The sequence below is a fragment of the Exophiala aquamarina genome (genome assembly GCF_000709125.1).
Source record: "Exophiala aquamarina CBS 119918 chromosome Unknown aczIA-supercont1.3, whole genome shotgun sequence".
Taxonomy (NCBI): Eukaryota; Fungi; Ascomycota; class Eurotiomycetes; order Chaetothyriales; family Herpotrichiellaceae; genus Exophiala; species Exophiala aquamarina.
The window spans coordinates 3,292,106-3,310,330 of NW_013550585.1; the positions used below are offsets into that span (position 1 = coordinate 3,292,106).

The 18,225-nt window shown below is 51.8% G+C and overlaps 2 protein-coding genes across 2 annotated transcripts; both read left to right on the top strand.

Annotated features, from left to right (window-relative positions):
* Positions 1–10,735: 10,735 nt before the first annotated feature.
* A1O9_04763 (uncharacterized protein) lies at positions 10,736–11,795 on the top strand (the record flags this gene model as incomplete). The annotated part of the gene is made up of 2 exons (XM_013407051.1): positions 10,736–11,324; positions 11,449–11,795. 2 exons carry the CDS (start codon positions 10,736–10,738, stop codon positions 11,793–11,795), a joined length of 936 nt encoding a protein of 311 aa, XP_013262505.1.
* Positions 11,796–15,210: 3,415 nt separating this feature from the next.
* A1O9_04764 (uncharacterized protein) lies at positions 15,211–18,145 on the top strand (the record flags this gene model as incomplete). Its single annotated transcript, XM_013407052.1, has 2 exons — positions 15,211–15,759; positions 15,815–18,145. 2 exons carry the CDS (start codon positions 15,211–15,213, stop codon positions 18,143–18,145), a joined length of 2,880 nt encoding a protein of 959 aa, XP_013262506.1.
* Positions 18,146–18,225: the final 80 nt, after the last annotated feature.

Genomic DNA, 18,225 nt, shown 5'->3' on the forward strand with positions numbered 1-18,225 from the left:
TGGCAAGCTCGGTTTGCTGCTATGTACAGTATATTATATCAAGGCTGCCTGGTGAACGCTGCGCACTCTCCACGCTGAACGACACAAACGCACATAGCAAAGTTTACAAGACAGTAGAAGCACGTCCGCTTGTCGACTTGGAAATTGCACTATAGCAAAGCAAGTCCCGCTCACTCACACTGTGTATTTACCTCTTTTTTTCCTTACCGGAAGTTTGGACTAGATTGTCCGAGAGGGAAAGAGAGGCAGGCTGGCAGACGACGTTACTCCTTTCTCTTCTCTCTCCGTTTGTGGACCAAGTGGTCTGTCTGCGTTCTTACGTCACGAGATGCGTCGTAGGCCTCCGTTTGTAGAGCTGGAGGGCTCTGCACTCGACATCAAAGAAGGAGTGGACGCAAAACAAAGTGTTTGCTACGGGGCTCAAATTCGAGCTCGTAGGGCATATAGAACAAATGAAGGTCCCAAGAATAAAGTTTGAAGCGCCCTGTTTCCAGTGATGTTTATCTATGTCTACTGCTGGCATAAAGAAGCAGCTTCTCATCATGCCCAATGTCTAGAAGACCATTTAATATGATGTCTGTAAAGGCAGACGCAGGTATGGCGTCCCTTGCTCTAGGAGCTCAGACAATCACTCCAGGGCGTTAAGTCTACATATCCAGCAAGACGTAAAGACGTTGTAACCTGGGAGCCAAGGATAGGTCGACACTGAGCTGTTGTTAACTTCATGTTACGTGTGCAGTGGTCTCTGGATTTCGTCGCCACGATGAAGATTAGTCATATGCTTCGCTTGCAGACCGAAAAACCACACGTGGCAGAAGAGTTTAGCCTGGTAGCCGATGAGCATTGACAGCCTCGCCATAGGCTTCATTCGCGCTCCCTCTGGGGTGGTATCAATCAGTGGCAAGGGCCTTTTCTCTTCTTATTCTTGCCTCGTGGACGATGAAAGCTTCGCTGTCATGTGACAGCAACGGCTGGGGACCGTGACTATATGCCTGCCGCTTATCGACCACTATTCCCATGTGGTCATGCTTTCGAGAAGTCTGGAGACGTCAAGATGACAAGTGGCGAGTCGGCCTACGCATTCGTGCCGTTGTCTTCCATACAGTATTGCATGCGGTCACCATTCAGCCCTGGGCTCCCGGGTCTCTTCATAATCATCTGTGGCCGTCGTCTCTTTAAGATTCATTCCATAAGCCCATTCAGCAGGACTGTGCTCGAAGCAATGCGGCCGCAGAGGAAGAAATCGACGTGCGATGCTACGTATACATCTGACCGGGCAGTGGGTAGCGAATTGGACCGTTGGAGGGAGATGATTCAGATGAAGGGCAGCTCGTAAGGCAGTAATAGAGATCGCATGAATGAGGTTTGGTGGAAGAGCTACCAAGAGAGCTGTATCGACCTGCTGTGAAAGTATAGTATTTGGACCGATTTCTTACAGTGCAGAAGAGGACAAATAGTAGAAACCACGATTAGGGACTCTTATAGCTCTTTTCTGGCCATTCTTTACTTTAAAGAAGATTACGAAGGTGATTCTTGTGTTCTCCGGCAGACACCGCTGACGGTGACCACGCAGCGCTGGTAGGGGTCGCCCCATACCCACCCGACGGACCCTGTGTCTCGAAATGAGAACTCGACGCCAGTCTGTTTGAGGACTGCCGTACGAGTACAGAATGATCAAGACCGTACTCGTAAATAGGCTAAGCTCCTCGACGTCTCAGTCTGGCATGAGGTACCGACTCCCGAGTGAGTAGTACTTCGTTGTCAGAGCAATTCTGACTTCGGGCCGGAGTGCAACTATCTCTATTCTAGCTCGCATACTCGGTATGCCGCTGGAGGGCCACAAGAGCACTTCCTTGGGGCAAAATTGTTGGTTCAAAGCACCTGGAGGGCCACAGATACTCGGTACATTCATTGAGACCCTAGGGCATCTCGATGCGCGTCTTCGGATAGACATAATGGTGGACTGATGGTAGGGAGGAAGGGGAGACTAAGGTACCCGTAGCAGTAGCCTGTACCCACTCAACTTAGAGCCGGCCCCTTGGGCGTTGTGGTCTATCTGGAGATAGTCGAAACAAAGCTCGTAAAGTTTAGGATTCCCGGTACTAGCTAAAGTTGTGTGTTACGATCGTCGTCAGGACTGATGAGATGGAAATTACCTACCGTAGGTTGGGTCAGTACTGAGTGTTTAGCTCAGAGTGACACTTTGGTTAATATGGTGGTCTCAAAGTGAGGCGCTCTTTGGATGTTCAGACTCTGAAGAAGATTTGGCCTTTCGTTTTGACCATCGGAAGAAGTTCCGATGCATCCCTTACATAACAGGCTTTACTCCGTACATGCTTGAAGCAAAGGAGCACTCCGGACGGGAGCGAGTCTTGCTACCGTTGTGTCTCGCTAATTTAGTTGACCTGGATCCAGCAAACCCAGTCTGCCACGTTCACAATCTGGAGATGGGGTTTGTGAATACGAATAGCCGATTCAAATAGTCGAGCAATTTCTCGAAAATTGCTGCACTTCGAGGCTTCCCAAGCAGTTGACACTCGAGGGGGCGAGAGTGGCATGACAACAGTGCTCCTCATGAGAAGGCCCGAGTGTCTTCGAGGCATGTGTCAAGTTCCTTCAACTGCCGTGCACATATAAAAACGCCCATGAACTCAAATGTCGCGTACAGAGCACCCAAACATTGATCATTTGCTGATCTTGTGTCGCCCAGGTTGGAAATGTACTCGTAATTGGCCAGCTTGCGGAAATGCCTCGTCGGTTGACTCTTCGATTCAGGAAGGGATTGCATACTCGAGATGCGTCTACGCTTGCCCCATCAATATTCTCGGGAGCGCTCAGAGTCGGATCCCCTCGAAGGCCTGCCCGAGTCCTTGGAAAGTCAAGATTATCATCGTCGTTGTTACGGAGTAGACACTTAGTTACAAGCATTTCATGGGTTGAAGTCGGGGCTGGACAGCCTTTGGTCTGTTATAGATTGCCTGATTCATTGGTCGGGGGGCTGCCAGTACAGGGGGCACGATTCTGGCCTTTTGCTTGCAATTAATTAGATCAACCGGCGGCCTTGGGCATTGGTCCAGCTCCTCGGACTCCTCTAGGTGAAACTTTAAATCAGAGTTGGTCTGCTGCCCGACAAGCAAGCTTGCCGAGTGCGGATACGCGTGCAAGAATTCAATCGATTCAAGTGAAAAATTGCACGAATACTTTTCGGGGACATAGGAACCTTTGGTCGAAGACTCAAAGGTCGTTGTTGTGGAGCAGTGGCTCGATTTGGAGGGCAAAGGGCACCCAGCCGCATTGGTGTGGCTACATTAATCAGCCCGGCTTCAGGCAATGACGGGATGTGTGGATTTTATGCGAAAACGTACGAGTAGGCTTGTGTGCCAAGAACGGGATTAATGGGTTTCTGGTCATGATACTCGGTAGAAATCCGTGAAATATCCGTGAGCAAAGCAAATACACCGGTTCCGATGTTGGGCTCGTGATGTGGGCCAGAGTCAAAGCATGGACCGGCGGGGTTTTGATTGGAGCCAACGGGATGTGTCATGGCTTTGGGGGTTTGGGGTGACATTAACTCTTTGCAGCGATCTGCGTTCAATTGCAGCCCTTTGGTCGAGAAAATAGAATATCAGGAGCATGAATAAGATTGCATTGCCATCTGCAGAATAAGAAATTGTGGAGCCAGCTGCACAAGTAGGCAAAGTGGGTGTGGTGGCATCATTCTGTACTACTCGTAAGTACCTCGAAGAACTGTCGTAGACGACGTAAACCCTTTTCGAAAGCTGGAGGAAAAGTTGAGGGCAGGGATCAGCCCTGGAGGCTTGTCGACAAGGCGGCTTGCACCCGACCTCGATTTGTCGCTTGGGAAGTCTTCACCTGTCCCACGATTCTCAGTGCGACAGAGGCGCATGGATTCGTAGTCCTCCATACTCGTGCAGTACTGCAGTGGTGAATTCTCATGCTCCACAACTGTGAAATCAAGGGATTGATTAACATAGCAATCTTGCTCTCTTCGAATTGTATGGAAATCTATTCTTGTGCGTCGACCGATTCATACAGCCGAGATCATGTCCGATGGGGCACCTTCTGTGTGCCAAAAGTTGCAAGCGAGTGACACTTCGCGGCCTCCGCGCTTTCCGAGTCCTGCGGAGCAGGAGAGGATCAGAGTTGAAGGAGTGGAGAGACTGGACAAAGCAAGTTGCTTTCCGTGGCTCTTTTTCATATCTTTTTCTACTCGTGCTGCTACTGTTTGACAGTGGTCCAGATACCACCACATCCCAGCTATGGTTGTGGCGAGGCTATCCGAAAAATCCATGGAGTGGATAGATCTGAGGCGTTGTGTTAATGCTGGAGACCCGTCGCGTTCGTGCCTACGCAGGACCGTGTATTCCGTAGCGATAGTATTTAGTTGATCTCCATTTTGAATGCTATGAGGATGACTATTCGTGTGCGGTACGGAGGACGATAGCTGCGAAGGGACTGTTCGGTAAGCCTAAGAATGCCACGTTGTGCAACATCTCAGACGTTCCAGAAATCTGGGTCCTAGTTCGAAGACTACTCTTTAGGTGAAACGGTTCGTGAAGTAGCACAAACCTTGAACAGTCGACACAGTGGCGAATTTGCTGTCCAAGCCTTCAGCGTAGGAATATTCGCGTGTGCGCACCTCTTTCCAGAGACCTGTTTCTTGTTCAGGGTGTGACAGCGCCGTATCGCGATATCCTCTCACCTACAAGATATGGCCACCCGCCGTGGGCTTCTTCTTTGAATGAAGCCGTGGACAAGGATCCCTGATGGCACCAAGCTGCAAAGGCTCTGTGGGCTGGCACCCTATTGCGGTTAGGGGATCCCGAATCCCGAGCGTCACCCACAGGGGTTGAGGGTGATGGTGAGGCCGCAGCGCACGGCCATAAGCATGTGTGCACGGATCAACTGGAAGGACGACGGCCCTCTGTTCAATGATAATCACCCCCCCTGATTTCTGCCAGGTTGACAAGTCGGCTGCACGGAAAATAGGGACCCATATGTTTACGAATTTGGGATTGTCGCAGGCTTCTTCTGGGGCCACTTCTGTCCTGTGATAAATTTGATCCTGTCGCAGCTACATGGCTGTTTGCTGTCTATGTTCGATGAAATGACGAATCGACACTAGCAATGGCCGTGGATTAGACCTGACATATTCCTTTCCCCGGAAGATAAACAAGCCTGCGCACTAGTGGGGGAAGCGAGTTTGGTACGGCGTTACGGAGTTCTGTAACGAAATTGCACCATGGAAATGACGGAGGTAGCATCCTGGCTCTGCTCGTGTGCTATCACATCGTAAATTTGAGTCTTCGAGAGTTTCCGATCCTTTACGGAGGAGTACGAGATCTGTAGCTGCGGTGTCATCGATGCACCTACGAGTGTTCTCGAGCTTGGAAGGACTTCCGGGCCGAAGCCGGGCTCTTGGACAAGTTCTTCTTGAGCAGTACTCCGTAATTAGTAGAGACTTGCAGGTGGACACGCTGTGGAGCTAAGACTCGGCGAACCGAGAAGGTGAAAGTCAAATACGTGCTGGTGGTAGTCAAGGATATTCCTACCTGCGGTGAGAGTCCAAACAGAACATGATCAATGCAAAGGGAACGGCTTTTTCTGGGTCGATCACGGCTGCAAGTGAACTCAAGGGAAAACCTTGCGAATCGGAAAACCCCGACTTCGCATGGATGCAAGAACGGGAGGCAGACTGGGTGGCCCAGTTTTTGGCCCAAGCCCATCCGTCGCGGTGGTCGGTCACCGCCCTGTCTGAGTTCCAGATTGTGGTCAGAATGCATGCAATTCCTCCCTACAGAGTAAGTGCAATGCTGAGCATCGAGCAGAGCAGTGTCTGACCAGTGCGAGGGACGCAGATTGCGTTACAGTGAATCAATCAGGGGTGGGTCGAGAGCCGGCAACACTAACCGAGAAAAGTATCATTAGCCTATTGCGTATGATTAGAGCAGACAGAGACAATACCGAGGACATTCCAATGTAATGCCCTCTCCAGGGAACGATAGCCAGACGATCGCTACCGTCCTGAATCATGTGTGAATGCTCTCATGGCTACCAGTCGTAGTACCGGTTACTCTGTAGCGAGTAGCTCAGACGTAATCCAATCTTTGACCTGGGCGCGTTCGTACAGGGTAGGATAGCCGGTCCCCCTGGGAAGAGGATTCCAGACATAACCACAATTTCCGCATGCAACGGCAGAGTCTGGGCAAGGCTCGCGTATGGAGAAGATCATCTAGCCTTGCTGGGTGTACTCGCAATACGGAACCAACTTATCATACGCGATGCAGGCAGTATTTGAGGCCCCATTTCCATACATGCGGTGTACTCCCACACAGCACCCGTCAGTAGAGGAAACTACCCAGTGTACTCAGTAGTACAGTGATGCTATTGTTGCCGCTGGCTTACAAGGAACATGGCTCGGAGACAAAGGAATCACCCAAGACGGTTTACGAGTACCTCGCAAGTTGGGATATGAGGAACCCGTTCAACCACATTGGATTTCTCGATCTGGATCCGGCTTTTCCAAGCAGAAGTAGCAACAGAGCCGAAAATTCAGGGTCAAACATCGTGCCGGGCCTTGCGCCGACCTTGGAAGACAACGAGATACTCGAATGTACATAGCAAGTATCTCGCTTGCAGCCTTTTACTTTTCATTAGAAAGGTCGCATGGAGGAGCGCCAGAGACGCGTCTCCGGAATATCGCAACCTGACTTGCATGCTGGAAGGACATATTTTTGACATGAACTGGCAATATGCCAAATCAAAGAAACCGGGGTGAAACGATAGTACTCGTACTCCGTACTCTGCTGGCAAAAGAAACGCATCAGAGACTAAGCCAAGTTGAAGTAGCCGGGTCATCTATTGTGATTGGTGAATGCTGATGCGAACAACACCTGTGGAGCCTTCGACCAGTATCGTTTCGACCATTGCCGTGTCCTCGTGGGACCCCTGAATTGTACGAACGAGCTCCGGAATGGAGCAATGCGCTAGGTTTCCTAACATTGGGATAGTACTTCGTGGGTGTCCTGCCCCCCACGGTCCCAATTGCACATTGTCTCCGTGTGAGAATACGAGTAAGGATCTCGATCAACCGGCCCATCAGACGAGATGTGGTTGGCGTTTGGGCCGCAAGTGTGCCCTTGCCTTCCCAAGACGAGCGAAGGTCAAGAAAATTGTAGGCCGATGAATAGACTGGGGTGTGGTGCAGACATGGATGGTTGGAGAGCCGAATAGGCATGTTCCGAAGGCCGTGCCAATTGTTCACAATTCTAGGGAGCCATACCTCAATCGAGTCACGACTCGCCAGTCAGGAGGGTCTATGAGCGTAACGATGGCCTCCACGATGGTGATGAGGGTTCTGAGGCGTGGTGTGAGGAATGCAGCCCCAGACAGATCCTTGCAGGTACAGAGGACATACGAGGTACGAAATCTAGAGAGGCATTGTCATCTGCATGGCAAAGGCTTGCTGCAACTGATTCAAACGTGCCAGCCTGGACAATGGTACATCCTCGTGTTTTGCTCCGGCAGAATGGATCCAACCCAAGGTGGGCAGAAACTAATATTTGACACCTGTTGGCTAGAGTGACGGGAAAGGAAGACCGAAAGGGTCAAAGGTTGTCACATTGCAGATGATGCAATGGGGCATGGGGGTGGGACGCTTGACAGGACGGAGTACGGAGCACAACGACGACTCCGACCCCATTAGCATTGTATGAACAAGGAAGGAGGACTCGCCAACCCCGAGGCCTTGGTGGCCAGCGAGAGAGTTGGGTGCTTCGTATGCGGGCGGGACGAAAAGGAAGAGGCGCATGAGGTAAAAGCAATTCCCAGCGTGCCGTGGCCCAAGGAACGTGCATGCCAAGGCGCCAACGACCAGCCTGGCCTAGCGGATGGGGAAAACGTGCTTTGTGCAACTGCGATGAACATCAGGCGTGCGGTTGCCAGTAGTGAGCCAGCACGCGTACTCCGCAACTATTAACTAGTGGTGGCTGCGGCTCGAAGTGAGACTCGTGCATTATCGTGTGATTTGTTGAAGTAATGCTCGACCGTAGTCCATCTGTTTCTCCGGTACCCGGATTCCCCCACCGGTATTTTGTGATACCGCAATTACGGGCTTAATCTCCAATTATTGCCCTCTCATAGTGCCACTGCAGGCCATTCCATACAGCTATGTACTGCCGCCCGCGCACCAATACACACCAACTGGCAACCTTGGAAGGCAGGAAATCTCCCCACAAGCGGCTGCTATTCCCCTTTGTCTCTACGCCCAACCAGTCCTTCGGTTGATCGGCTATCACACAATCTCGCACAGTCAATCAACTTCGTTCTGCAACCCGAGTCCCGCAGTCCTACAGCACAAGTGGCAGGTACCTGGGTACGGAGGACACACCGTTGCATGCCCGGGAGCCAAGGTACCTGCAGACCTGGAGGACAGTCAGGCCTGGAGATCAAATCTTCCGCCTGCGACTTCACTCTCGCTACCCATTATTGCGGCAACGCGTGCAATCCACGGTACAGCAGTCGCCCATTGTTTCTGCCTTAGGTCTGACTGTCTGTATAGGCTTCTTTTCTTATTCAGGTACCTTGACTGGCCCTCACGCGTAAACCACCTCGACATCACCCTGTTCATGCCCGTTCACTGCCTGTATCAATCGAACCTTTCCGAGGAGTCCACCAGCCATCCACTCATTAGCATCGACCCAAGCCGCCGCAAAGGCCCACATCACCCTGGTCATCGTCCCAGCCATCTAATTCTCCATTCTTCTCTCCCACACAGCCCACAGCTGGCAAATCACCTTCGACCCCAAATCCCCATTGTGCCCTTCTGACTTCTGCACAAATCCAACACGCCCTCGCATCTCTTTGCACATCAGCCCATCAGCAGCCAGGACAGCCAGGACAGCCAGGACAGCCAGGACCACCTTGCTTTCTCGCTTGTCGCTGCTGGCTTCTCCCCCGGCCCACCTATCAATCAGCCCCTCGGTCATCCATTTCAGTCGACCCCAGCGGAACGCGCAGCTTTTTGTCCACACTGCGACAGCGGCAATACTACCTCCTCCCTCACCTCAAACTCAACCTCCGCCCACCTCTTCTCGCCACTACCTGTGCGTAATAAGTCCTTTGTCACGCGTGATCAACCTCGAGTAGGAGATCGCACATAAATCATACACATTCACTCGTTTACCAGTCCCGGACTAGACGTCTTGAGCCTAGTGCACACCCGCACAGAGTAACAACACTTTGGACAACCCCTGTTAGCGGCCGCAGTCACGCTATCGCACCTAGTGTTAGGAATCAACGCTATCACCCACTCCCAACTTTGCTCCTCAATTAAACTTCCACCCTCACTTGCCTTCCTTGGACTCACCATCTACCGGGGGTGGTCCTGGGTCAGGCTGGGACAAGGTCTGTCCACTGGAGCCAGGGTGGAGCTCACCAGCAATCCTCGAGACGAAAACTCCAACCTCGAGGAACATTGGACGCGCCTTGAAACACTTTGTTATTGGCAGACAACTTTGGACAGAAGCCCTGGTCTTGCTGCCACCTGATTCTAATCCTTGGCTAGCATCAACCCTCCTGCATCCTCGATCGAGGATTGTCGGCTGGAGGCAAGCCCCTAGTCGAATCTGGCGTAGCTTGCACAGCTTTTGCCAGGTAGGACTCCCTGCCACCATCCACCGCGGACTCCCCTGTATCGGAGGGAGATACTCTTGCGCGTGCACACGAAACCCAAATCGCACGGGCAGGAACGTCTGCTCAATCAATACTGCATTGACTGGGGGGCCGAACCACCCAACTTACCGCCCCTCGCTAGCTTTCGAGCTTACCTATTTTGCCTTCGCAGCTTGCTCCGCTGCCCTTTATTAGTCTGGGGGTTTCGCGCCATTGTCGAGAAAGTAACGGTGCAACTTGTTGCAGTCCGAGCGCATTCTTAGCTCGTCAAGCCAAAGGAGACTACCTGTGCTAAAACTTCATTTTGTGACTATCTCCGCCCCGTCGGCTGGTACGATTGTCGCCCCTGCTCTTAGATCAGCCTGTCCCTTTTCTGCTCAACAGGAGGCAAGTCGATCTGGGTGTCCGTCCTCGTGCAAGCCCAGTTTTGCGGTTCCCACCTTTCCGTCTGATCGAGCTCCACCACGCCAAATTGTTAGCTCGACCGGTGACCTTCCCAACTCTCGCCTGGCAGTCTTTCAAAAATAAGAAATAGGCCGGCTCTTGATCTAGTCATTGCTTCAAGACGCATCGTCGCCTACCCGCCGAGCTGCGGTCCAGACGTTTGCCTTTCGACCAACTGCTGTCATTACCTTTCACTCGGGTCAATCACTACGCCAGTGCAGTGCCACTCGAACATTCTTTTTTACCCGCGTTGAAGTTGTTCAATCGCGTCTCCTGCCAAAGCAACGCAGAGTCCTATTGATGGACAGGGGTGCACCCGAATACGCGCAGTCAGGTTAGCAACATCATCATCATCAGCCAGTCCTAGAAGCATTCAAGTCTTCTGCGAGCAAGCTCTGAGAAATTCGTGTCACTAGATCAATCGTCTGTCGCGACCTACACCACACAGGACCCGCGTTCAGCTAACATCTCGAGCAACAACACTCCTCAGTCGGACTACGGCATCACCCCGTCGTCTGCGCGTTCATCTGGGTTCCCGCCCGATCATCTGCGCTACAGCCAATACTCTCACGCGCCACATCAGGGTGCTGTAGTAACCATGGCACAACCAACAAGTCCGTCAATGTCCCTACCAGATGGAGCTCCAAATGGAGATCCTACTGCAAATTCCCACCATAAGAGGTCTAACTCGGAAGTTCCTATAGATCCCTCCATCTCGCAAGCTAGCCCGACCTACCCTCCCTACTCGCCATACCCTCCAGGCCAAGATATGCAGCATGCCTACCAAGCGCAGCATCCTCCCTACATGCAACAACGTCCCCCCCACGAGCAATGGGGCGGTTACCCTCCGCAGCATGGTATGCCTGGCCCATACCCGCACCCGGGGGGGCCAGGTGTCCAGGGCCCGCCTCAAACCTCAGCTGCATCCCGACCCGGACAGGTATGGAACAAGAGCGACATTCGTAGTTTTGACGTGATTGAGACGCTAACCTCAAATCATATGCAGGTTTATTCCTTCGTTCCGATCCCAGGTGCTCAACAGCACAAACGCCCTCGCCGGCGATATGAGGAAATTGAAAGAATGTACAAATGTGGTTGGAATGGGTGCGAAAAGGCGTACGGCACGTTGAATCATCTGAACGCGCATGTCACCATGCAATCTCATGGCACCAAGAGAACACCTGAAGGTACGTTATTTCCGGTCTCCGGCGAACGGCGACGTGATATGAGGAATTGCGCGGTCTAACGACGCGCTTCTCCTGTTCCTGCCCACTGCCTTGGCAAACAAACGGACCCTGACGCGTTTCGCAGAATTCAAGGAAATCCGCAAAGAGTGGAAGGCCCGTAAGAAGGAGGAAGAGAACGCCCGCAAGGCTGAGGAAGAACGGCAACGGGCTGCAGCTCAAGCCAACCAAGTGGATGGGCAGGCTCCAGAAGGTCACCAAGTTCCAGGCCAGGCGTATCAGCAAAACGGCGGAAGGCCATCACTGCCACCTATTGGCTATCAAGCTGCTGATGGACATAACCAAGGACAGTATGGACAGCCCCAAGGAGGTATGGTCTACCCACAAGGCAACGGCCAGATGGGCAACTATGCAAACTACCCCAACTCGCCATACGGACAACAAGGCCAAGTTTACCAGCAGCGCCAGTACTAAGTCAAGTCAGCCAAGAAATTCGTTATCAAGCCGTCGGTTCTTGCACGATTGACTTTTCACATTTGGCGACGATGACCTGACTCGAGGGGCACGTTTTGTTTAAATGATACCCAGGTGGGAGTGGAGGAGATAATGGAAGAACGAGCGGATTAAGTCGAAAAGAATCAGGCTCACAGCATGCTGGCGGGAGTTTTGGTTCATCCGATCGGCTGGCGGGGGGGATCTGCGCACATTGATGAGGATTTCATTTCCGTTGACACCTGAGGTTGCCTGTGCCGGGCGAGCAACAGAAGGTGATGAATATTTACGATCATTCGACCGACAGCATGCACTTCTTGAGGGGAGAACACAGATTTTAGAGGTGGAGTATGTCCTTTTTCCTGCACACAAACCCAAGTCGCTTGTTGAAGGCTCTCAAGTCGTTGGCGGAAAGGCCCTTTTCGCGTCTAGCTACGGTTAGTTAACCCAACGCAACGCTACCAGAGCGTATTCCCTTTGTGACTTGACGAGAATTCGTGGCGCTTTTTGTACATTCACCTTCTCCAGAACAGGCAGGATAGGTCTTGAGCTTTTTCGGCTCAAGATGGTTTGCTCTTTACATTAGATTGAGAGATGATTCCAATGGTTGCTTGTTAGAAAGTGATCAAAAGTCAAATGGCAGACCAGTGTCTTATCGACATTCGATGCTTCCGCTGTGTCAATGGCCATGTTCGTAGCGTCAATCTCTGCTGTGGGTGGTGGCGTGGTTGTCTCTGAATCATGGGTAGTCGCCCAATATACGCGGTATACTTCTATACCATTGTGTAAACAAGCCTCGAGCTTCTCCACAAACGAGTTCTGGGGGATGTATGTCATGTTTAGCTGGATCGGACCGCACGTGTCTGTTCGCGATGGTGCAAGATCGGGTTCTGTGTACTCGGTACTAGCCTGGACGAGGCGGCTCGGCCTCAGGAAACGGTCTGCTTAACTAGTCACAACGCGGTCTACGAGGCACGGAGTTCAGAAGTTTGATGTGAGGTGTGATGTGGTGCAGTTAAGGTTGAACCGGGGTGTAGGAAGGGCGACACTAGACGGTCTGCGAACCATTGGGTCGTGAAATGTCCGAAAACAAGCATGGTGTTTGTGCTCTCGAAATGGTTCCCCTTGAGCAGTGTTACACAAGACTATGGGAACTAAGATGGCGTGCCGCATGGTCGACTTTGTGGTGTTAGGCGGCGCTGTCAATGCAAGAAATTCGACGGAGGCAGCAGGGAGGGGCTTCTAGCCAGTGCTTAGCTGGCACCACTGTGGGTAGGCACCCATTAGCCTAGCCAAGACGCCCGAGGTCCCTAGACAGCCTCTAGACTGACCGTTGTCTAGCTAAGCCTAAGTAGCTAGCTAGGGGCAAGCCATTGAGCCCTTGGGGCCTTGTTTTAGGGCCCGCAGAAACCGCACGGACTACGCCTACAGGCTACGACCTGCTAACCTCACTACGGAGGACTAGTAAGAGGGAAACACGTCAGGTCTGAAGCTTCCTGTCAGACTCGACCGTCATAGACTCATGACACCAGCCAGTCCCATGAACAATACACCTTCTGGGTAAAGCACCCGTTACGTGGCTAATTCGATGGTTTAGTGGTTCGTGGGTTAGTCGCACAACTCACCACTCACCACCCACCGCGAGGTCCGAGGGGTGTTCACCATCCACTCGTAATTTCTAACTTGATAAGCCTCAGAATAGATTCAGTCCACGTCCCCTCCTTTTGCCTCCACGATCGACCCTACAGCATGGTACACTACCACTGGCGGGCTTCTTGAACTTGCACTACCCGACGCCTCCCTCAGGGACCTGGTGTGCTGGCCAAGGCAAATGACCAGCACTATCTGCCAAATCCTCCAAGGCTGTGGCTGTCTGAAAGACTTGCCACCGTCGTCTGTGCACATTGCTCCTGAAGCTGAGTTTACTTGTCGGTTTTGTTGGCTTTTGCCTACCGCCTCCAGAGATCTCACAGACTCCTACCATGTGGATCACGATTTGCTCGGGATATATTCCTGATTCGTACCATTTTGCTACCCTTGGGCTGGACCGTAGTCCACATTCGCAGAATACCTTGATCACACCGGCATGATGGTAGTTACATCGTCTTTCAGGGAGACCACCTCCTCAAGCATTCCGACTAGCGATGCCACATGGAGGCAAACAGCAAGGTCATGCCCCACGAATCAGGGAGTCTAAAGGCATGATTTCGGGAAACGCGGCTGACAAGCGTGTGTGGCGATCAAGATAAGAGCAGGATCGGGTCAGTGGTCAGACTTCGGGACTAATGGACCCAAAGCCTATTATACGAAATGCGGAGACCTGGGCAGCCTCTTGCATATTCCATCCAGCGATCCTAGTAGTATGCCCGGTGGCGCCTTTACCAGACCGCACCTTGCTGATGGTGTGGAGCTTGACTATGCTTCGTCGATGTCGAAAATGTACAGTTGCGCATCACGGTAAGGATACCTGACCGGGATCCTTGCCCATTGGAGTATCCTCCTGACAACAGTTTCTTTCGACGGAATTACAGACAAGCACATGGTTTCACAGATACCACCGGTTGTTGATGAGTGTTAAGCAAGGTGAAACTACGTCACTAATGGAGCCTCATGGAGGCTTGCACTATTTCATCGATGGTGAGTCAGGAAGCCAGGGATCGACTCCAGGCACTGTCTAGTGAACCAATTGTCCAACAAGATGAGCGCAATCCATAAGTTAACTACTCATGGGTGATGACGAATGAGACCCGAGAGGAAGCTCATCCTTCACCACTCGCATCGACCAGGACCTTTTGCATCGCATGCATCCGAAGCCACTGCGCATTTAAATCTCGATAGCACGGATCACCATACAACCATATTAGCGTGAACTACAACTACTCCTGATCAAATAGGAGCAATCCCCCTCAAGGATATCAGGACTGGTGAGCTGCACGCGTATCAAAGCCTTTGATCGACAAATATCATGCTGTCCCCCACATCATGCATTTGAAAACCCAACGGACCCATCTACCCTGTCGTTATGGTTTACTGCCAGGCTGGTGCTAATATTTAACTTAGCAGCAGCCGGGACTCTGAGATCTATCCTGTCAGCTCATGCACTCACCGTGCCTCCTGACCACGTGCAGCAAGCAAGAAGTGTGGGGTCATCAGCCAATAGGGAGGAAAAACATGCCTCCGGGAGGTCGCTCAGTAGACGATCAGGTGACTACGACTCACGTGAGCCAGCACTGTGAGTCGGTGATTGCCACTGACGCTGCAGCGCTCGGGAAACCTGCCTATTCTCTACATGCTTCTAGAAAATTAATTCCTATTGAATGCTTAATGTCAACTTGCGACGAAATTGCATTGTCCTCGATGAAGTCTCGAGGCCTGACTTAAAACCCTTCCCATTCCAATGCCCCATTGCACTGCTTGCATCCGACGGGCGCTCAATTATCTCCCCCAATACGTCGAATCTCCACACACTCTCCGTCTCAGGACTTCTCAGATTCGTTTCCCAGGCCCAATCGGATTCCGCAACCATTCCACCCTGATCTCGATCAGAACCGGCCATCATCGTCGAGAACTTTTAAAGAGCCTTCGCAAGACGCCAAAATCCACGGCCCCAAATCTTCGGCCAAAGGGTCTCAAGCGGACCTTGGCGAAAGAAAAGGATGAGGCTGCGAGAGCCCATAACCGGGCACGATTTCTAAACCCATCGAAGGGCCCGAGAGTGCCTTCACAGTATGAAGAGTCGATTTTGACCGATAGGCTCAAGCTAGCAAATGAGGTCTTGAGGTTGTTGCAAAAGGATCAACTGTTAAACGCATTAGAACTGTGCCGCGCCAGTGAGAGATCGATCAATGGCGCTCCCCCAGTCGACAGTGTCGTGAGCTGGAATCATGTGATCGACTGGCTAATGATGAGGAGAGATACTGCACAGGCTTGGAAAGTCTTCAACGAGGTGAGAAGTCTATGAGGTGTCCCGGGTGACGTTACCTAGGTTAACACCGCCGCAGATGAAAAAACGAGGTCATAAGCCGAGCTCTCATACTATTACAATATTGCTGCGAGGCTACCAGGAAAACTTCAAGAACCCCAATGTCGTTAAGCAGGCTTTGGCGGTTTATAATTCTATTTTCGCCTCCAACTCTCCAGTGAAGCCGTCAATCATTCACACTAATGCAATTCTGGCCGTCTGTGCAAGAGGGGGTGATATGGATTCTATTTGGAGCATTACAGGACGTCTTCCGGATCGTGGCCCGGATACTGCAGATCACAAGACTTATACTACCCTGCTGACAGCACTAAGCGCCGATGCTCGCGATTGGGTTTTAAAGCTGGGCTCTCAGGAGCAGAAACGCGCTCCCGAAAATCGCAGTCTTAATGCAGAGGCAATACTCGAACAGGCCGTCGAGGATGGCCGCCGCATGTGGACTGAAGTCACAGCGCGGTGGCGCAGCGGCGATTTGGAAATGGACGCGAAGTTGGTGTGTGCTATGGGTCGCTTGCTTATGCTTTCATCTCAGCGGAAACATCATCAAGAGATTTTAGCTTTGGTCGAGCAAACCATGAACATCAACGTGGTGGACGAAATGCTGAAGACGCCACAGAGTGCGCTGACAACGGACGCAGCATCCGACTCCGAAACTAACCCTTCTACGCCCGCACAAGCCCAAACTCCACATGAGGACCCCCCCAAGAATGTAGCCATCAGTGGTGGCAGCGACCCACATAGTCGAGACTCAATTAACAAGGCGCCGCGAATATCGGCGAACTCTGTCTTTGCCAAACCAGACAACAACACACTCTCGATGTGCATCGAAACTGCTATGTCCCTGAAAGAAGTGGAGGCAGGAAAGAAAATGTGGCGAATTTGCACTTCACCAACAAGTCCTTACCATCTGACAACAGACAAGGACAACATCAGCGCCTATCTCAGGTTCCTACGCGTTGCCCGAGCCAGTCGGGAAGCCCTCGATGTTCTCCAGGCTCTACCTTCTGATCTCTGGCAAGGTTCATGGTCCAAGGGCTTTTTCGTCATAGCCATGAGTACATGTGTGCGGGACAAGAATAACCCAAACGTGTTTGGCACAGCCTCTCGAATTCTGGACCTGATGCAAGAGAAAGCAGAACAATACGACGAAACATCAGAGGAGGAAAATCGATTCCCTAGTCGCCGAATGGCCAGCCGAGTATCGCCCAAAGTCCTCTCATCTTATGTGCAGTTAGCAATGGCTACTACGCCTGGTCTCAACGGTGAAAAGTTGACCAAAAATGTCACAACTGGTGATCTAAACTTCGAAAGGGATGCTTCCAAAAACAACGTCTTGCGAGCGTTGAGGAGGCTCTCACCCACGACAATTAACATTAAACAATTGATCAAACTCCATGTGTCTGAATACGAGCGTCAACTCAAGGATGGATCACGCACCCATACGGTTCAGCGTATACTCAGAGAGCAGGCAGCAGTTCCAGAACCTATACAGGAACTTCTTGACTATCTCACAACTTTGATCAGCGCCTACGACAAACTGCTGATGATCAACGAACAGCTTGAAGATGAGGGTCTTGGACCTTTGAGCAAAGAGATCTTGATTGACATCAACATGGAGAAGAGAAAGTTATCATCCTTTGTGGGGATGATTAATAACGTTCCAGGTATGAGCTCAAAGTTCGAAAAGATCAAAGCATGGCCACTCGAGCCAGTTGAAAATGAAGATCAAGAACGACAAAGAAGGCTTTTCGAGAAGGCCAGTTTGCAGAGCAGTTCCAACGATTTGATAGAGTCAAGTGCCCAGAGGGAAATCAAGGGAGAGATCGAGAAAGAAGAGAAGAAGGCCGACCGGAGGAAGCTCCTCAGGGGCCTATCAACCCGGCAGAGGCATGAGTTGCAGAAGGAATTACACATCCGAGAAAAGTTCCCCACCAGCCTCGAACGCCCGTCCTCAAACACCAGGGAACGATTTGTGCGCGAATCCAGGGTGGGCGCTGGGCATCTCCGTCGTCGTGTTGCTGTGGGTGAAGCATCTGAGAGCGTAAAGATGTCCGAGGAGCAAGCGCAGGTGGGAGGCTTGGACCGCGGAGATGAAAATGAAACGCCCGCTTCAAAGCTTCCGGCTGGCTTTCAAGTCCCTGAATTAACCCGGTACCCGTCCAGGCGGCTGCCGCCACAAGGAGAGAGAAGGACTATGCCCGCGTCAAGCCAACGGACTGAGAACGCTGAGAGAGGTTCAAGAAGACGATATGCAAATCTCCCCCCAGTGAAAGGCTGGGGTGGCGGATTTGCAGCTCTTGCAAAGAAACAGGGCCAATCGCCGTCGGATTTTCTAGACCTGAGCAACAGATGAGAGCAGAGGCGCGAGCTCAACATGGGATCGGGTTGTCTGTTCGATGTACCACCAATTTGAGGACTCAGTCGAGTCGCCTG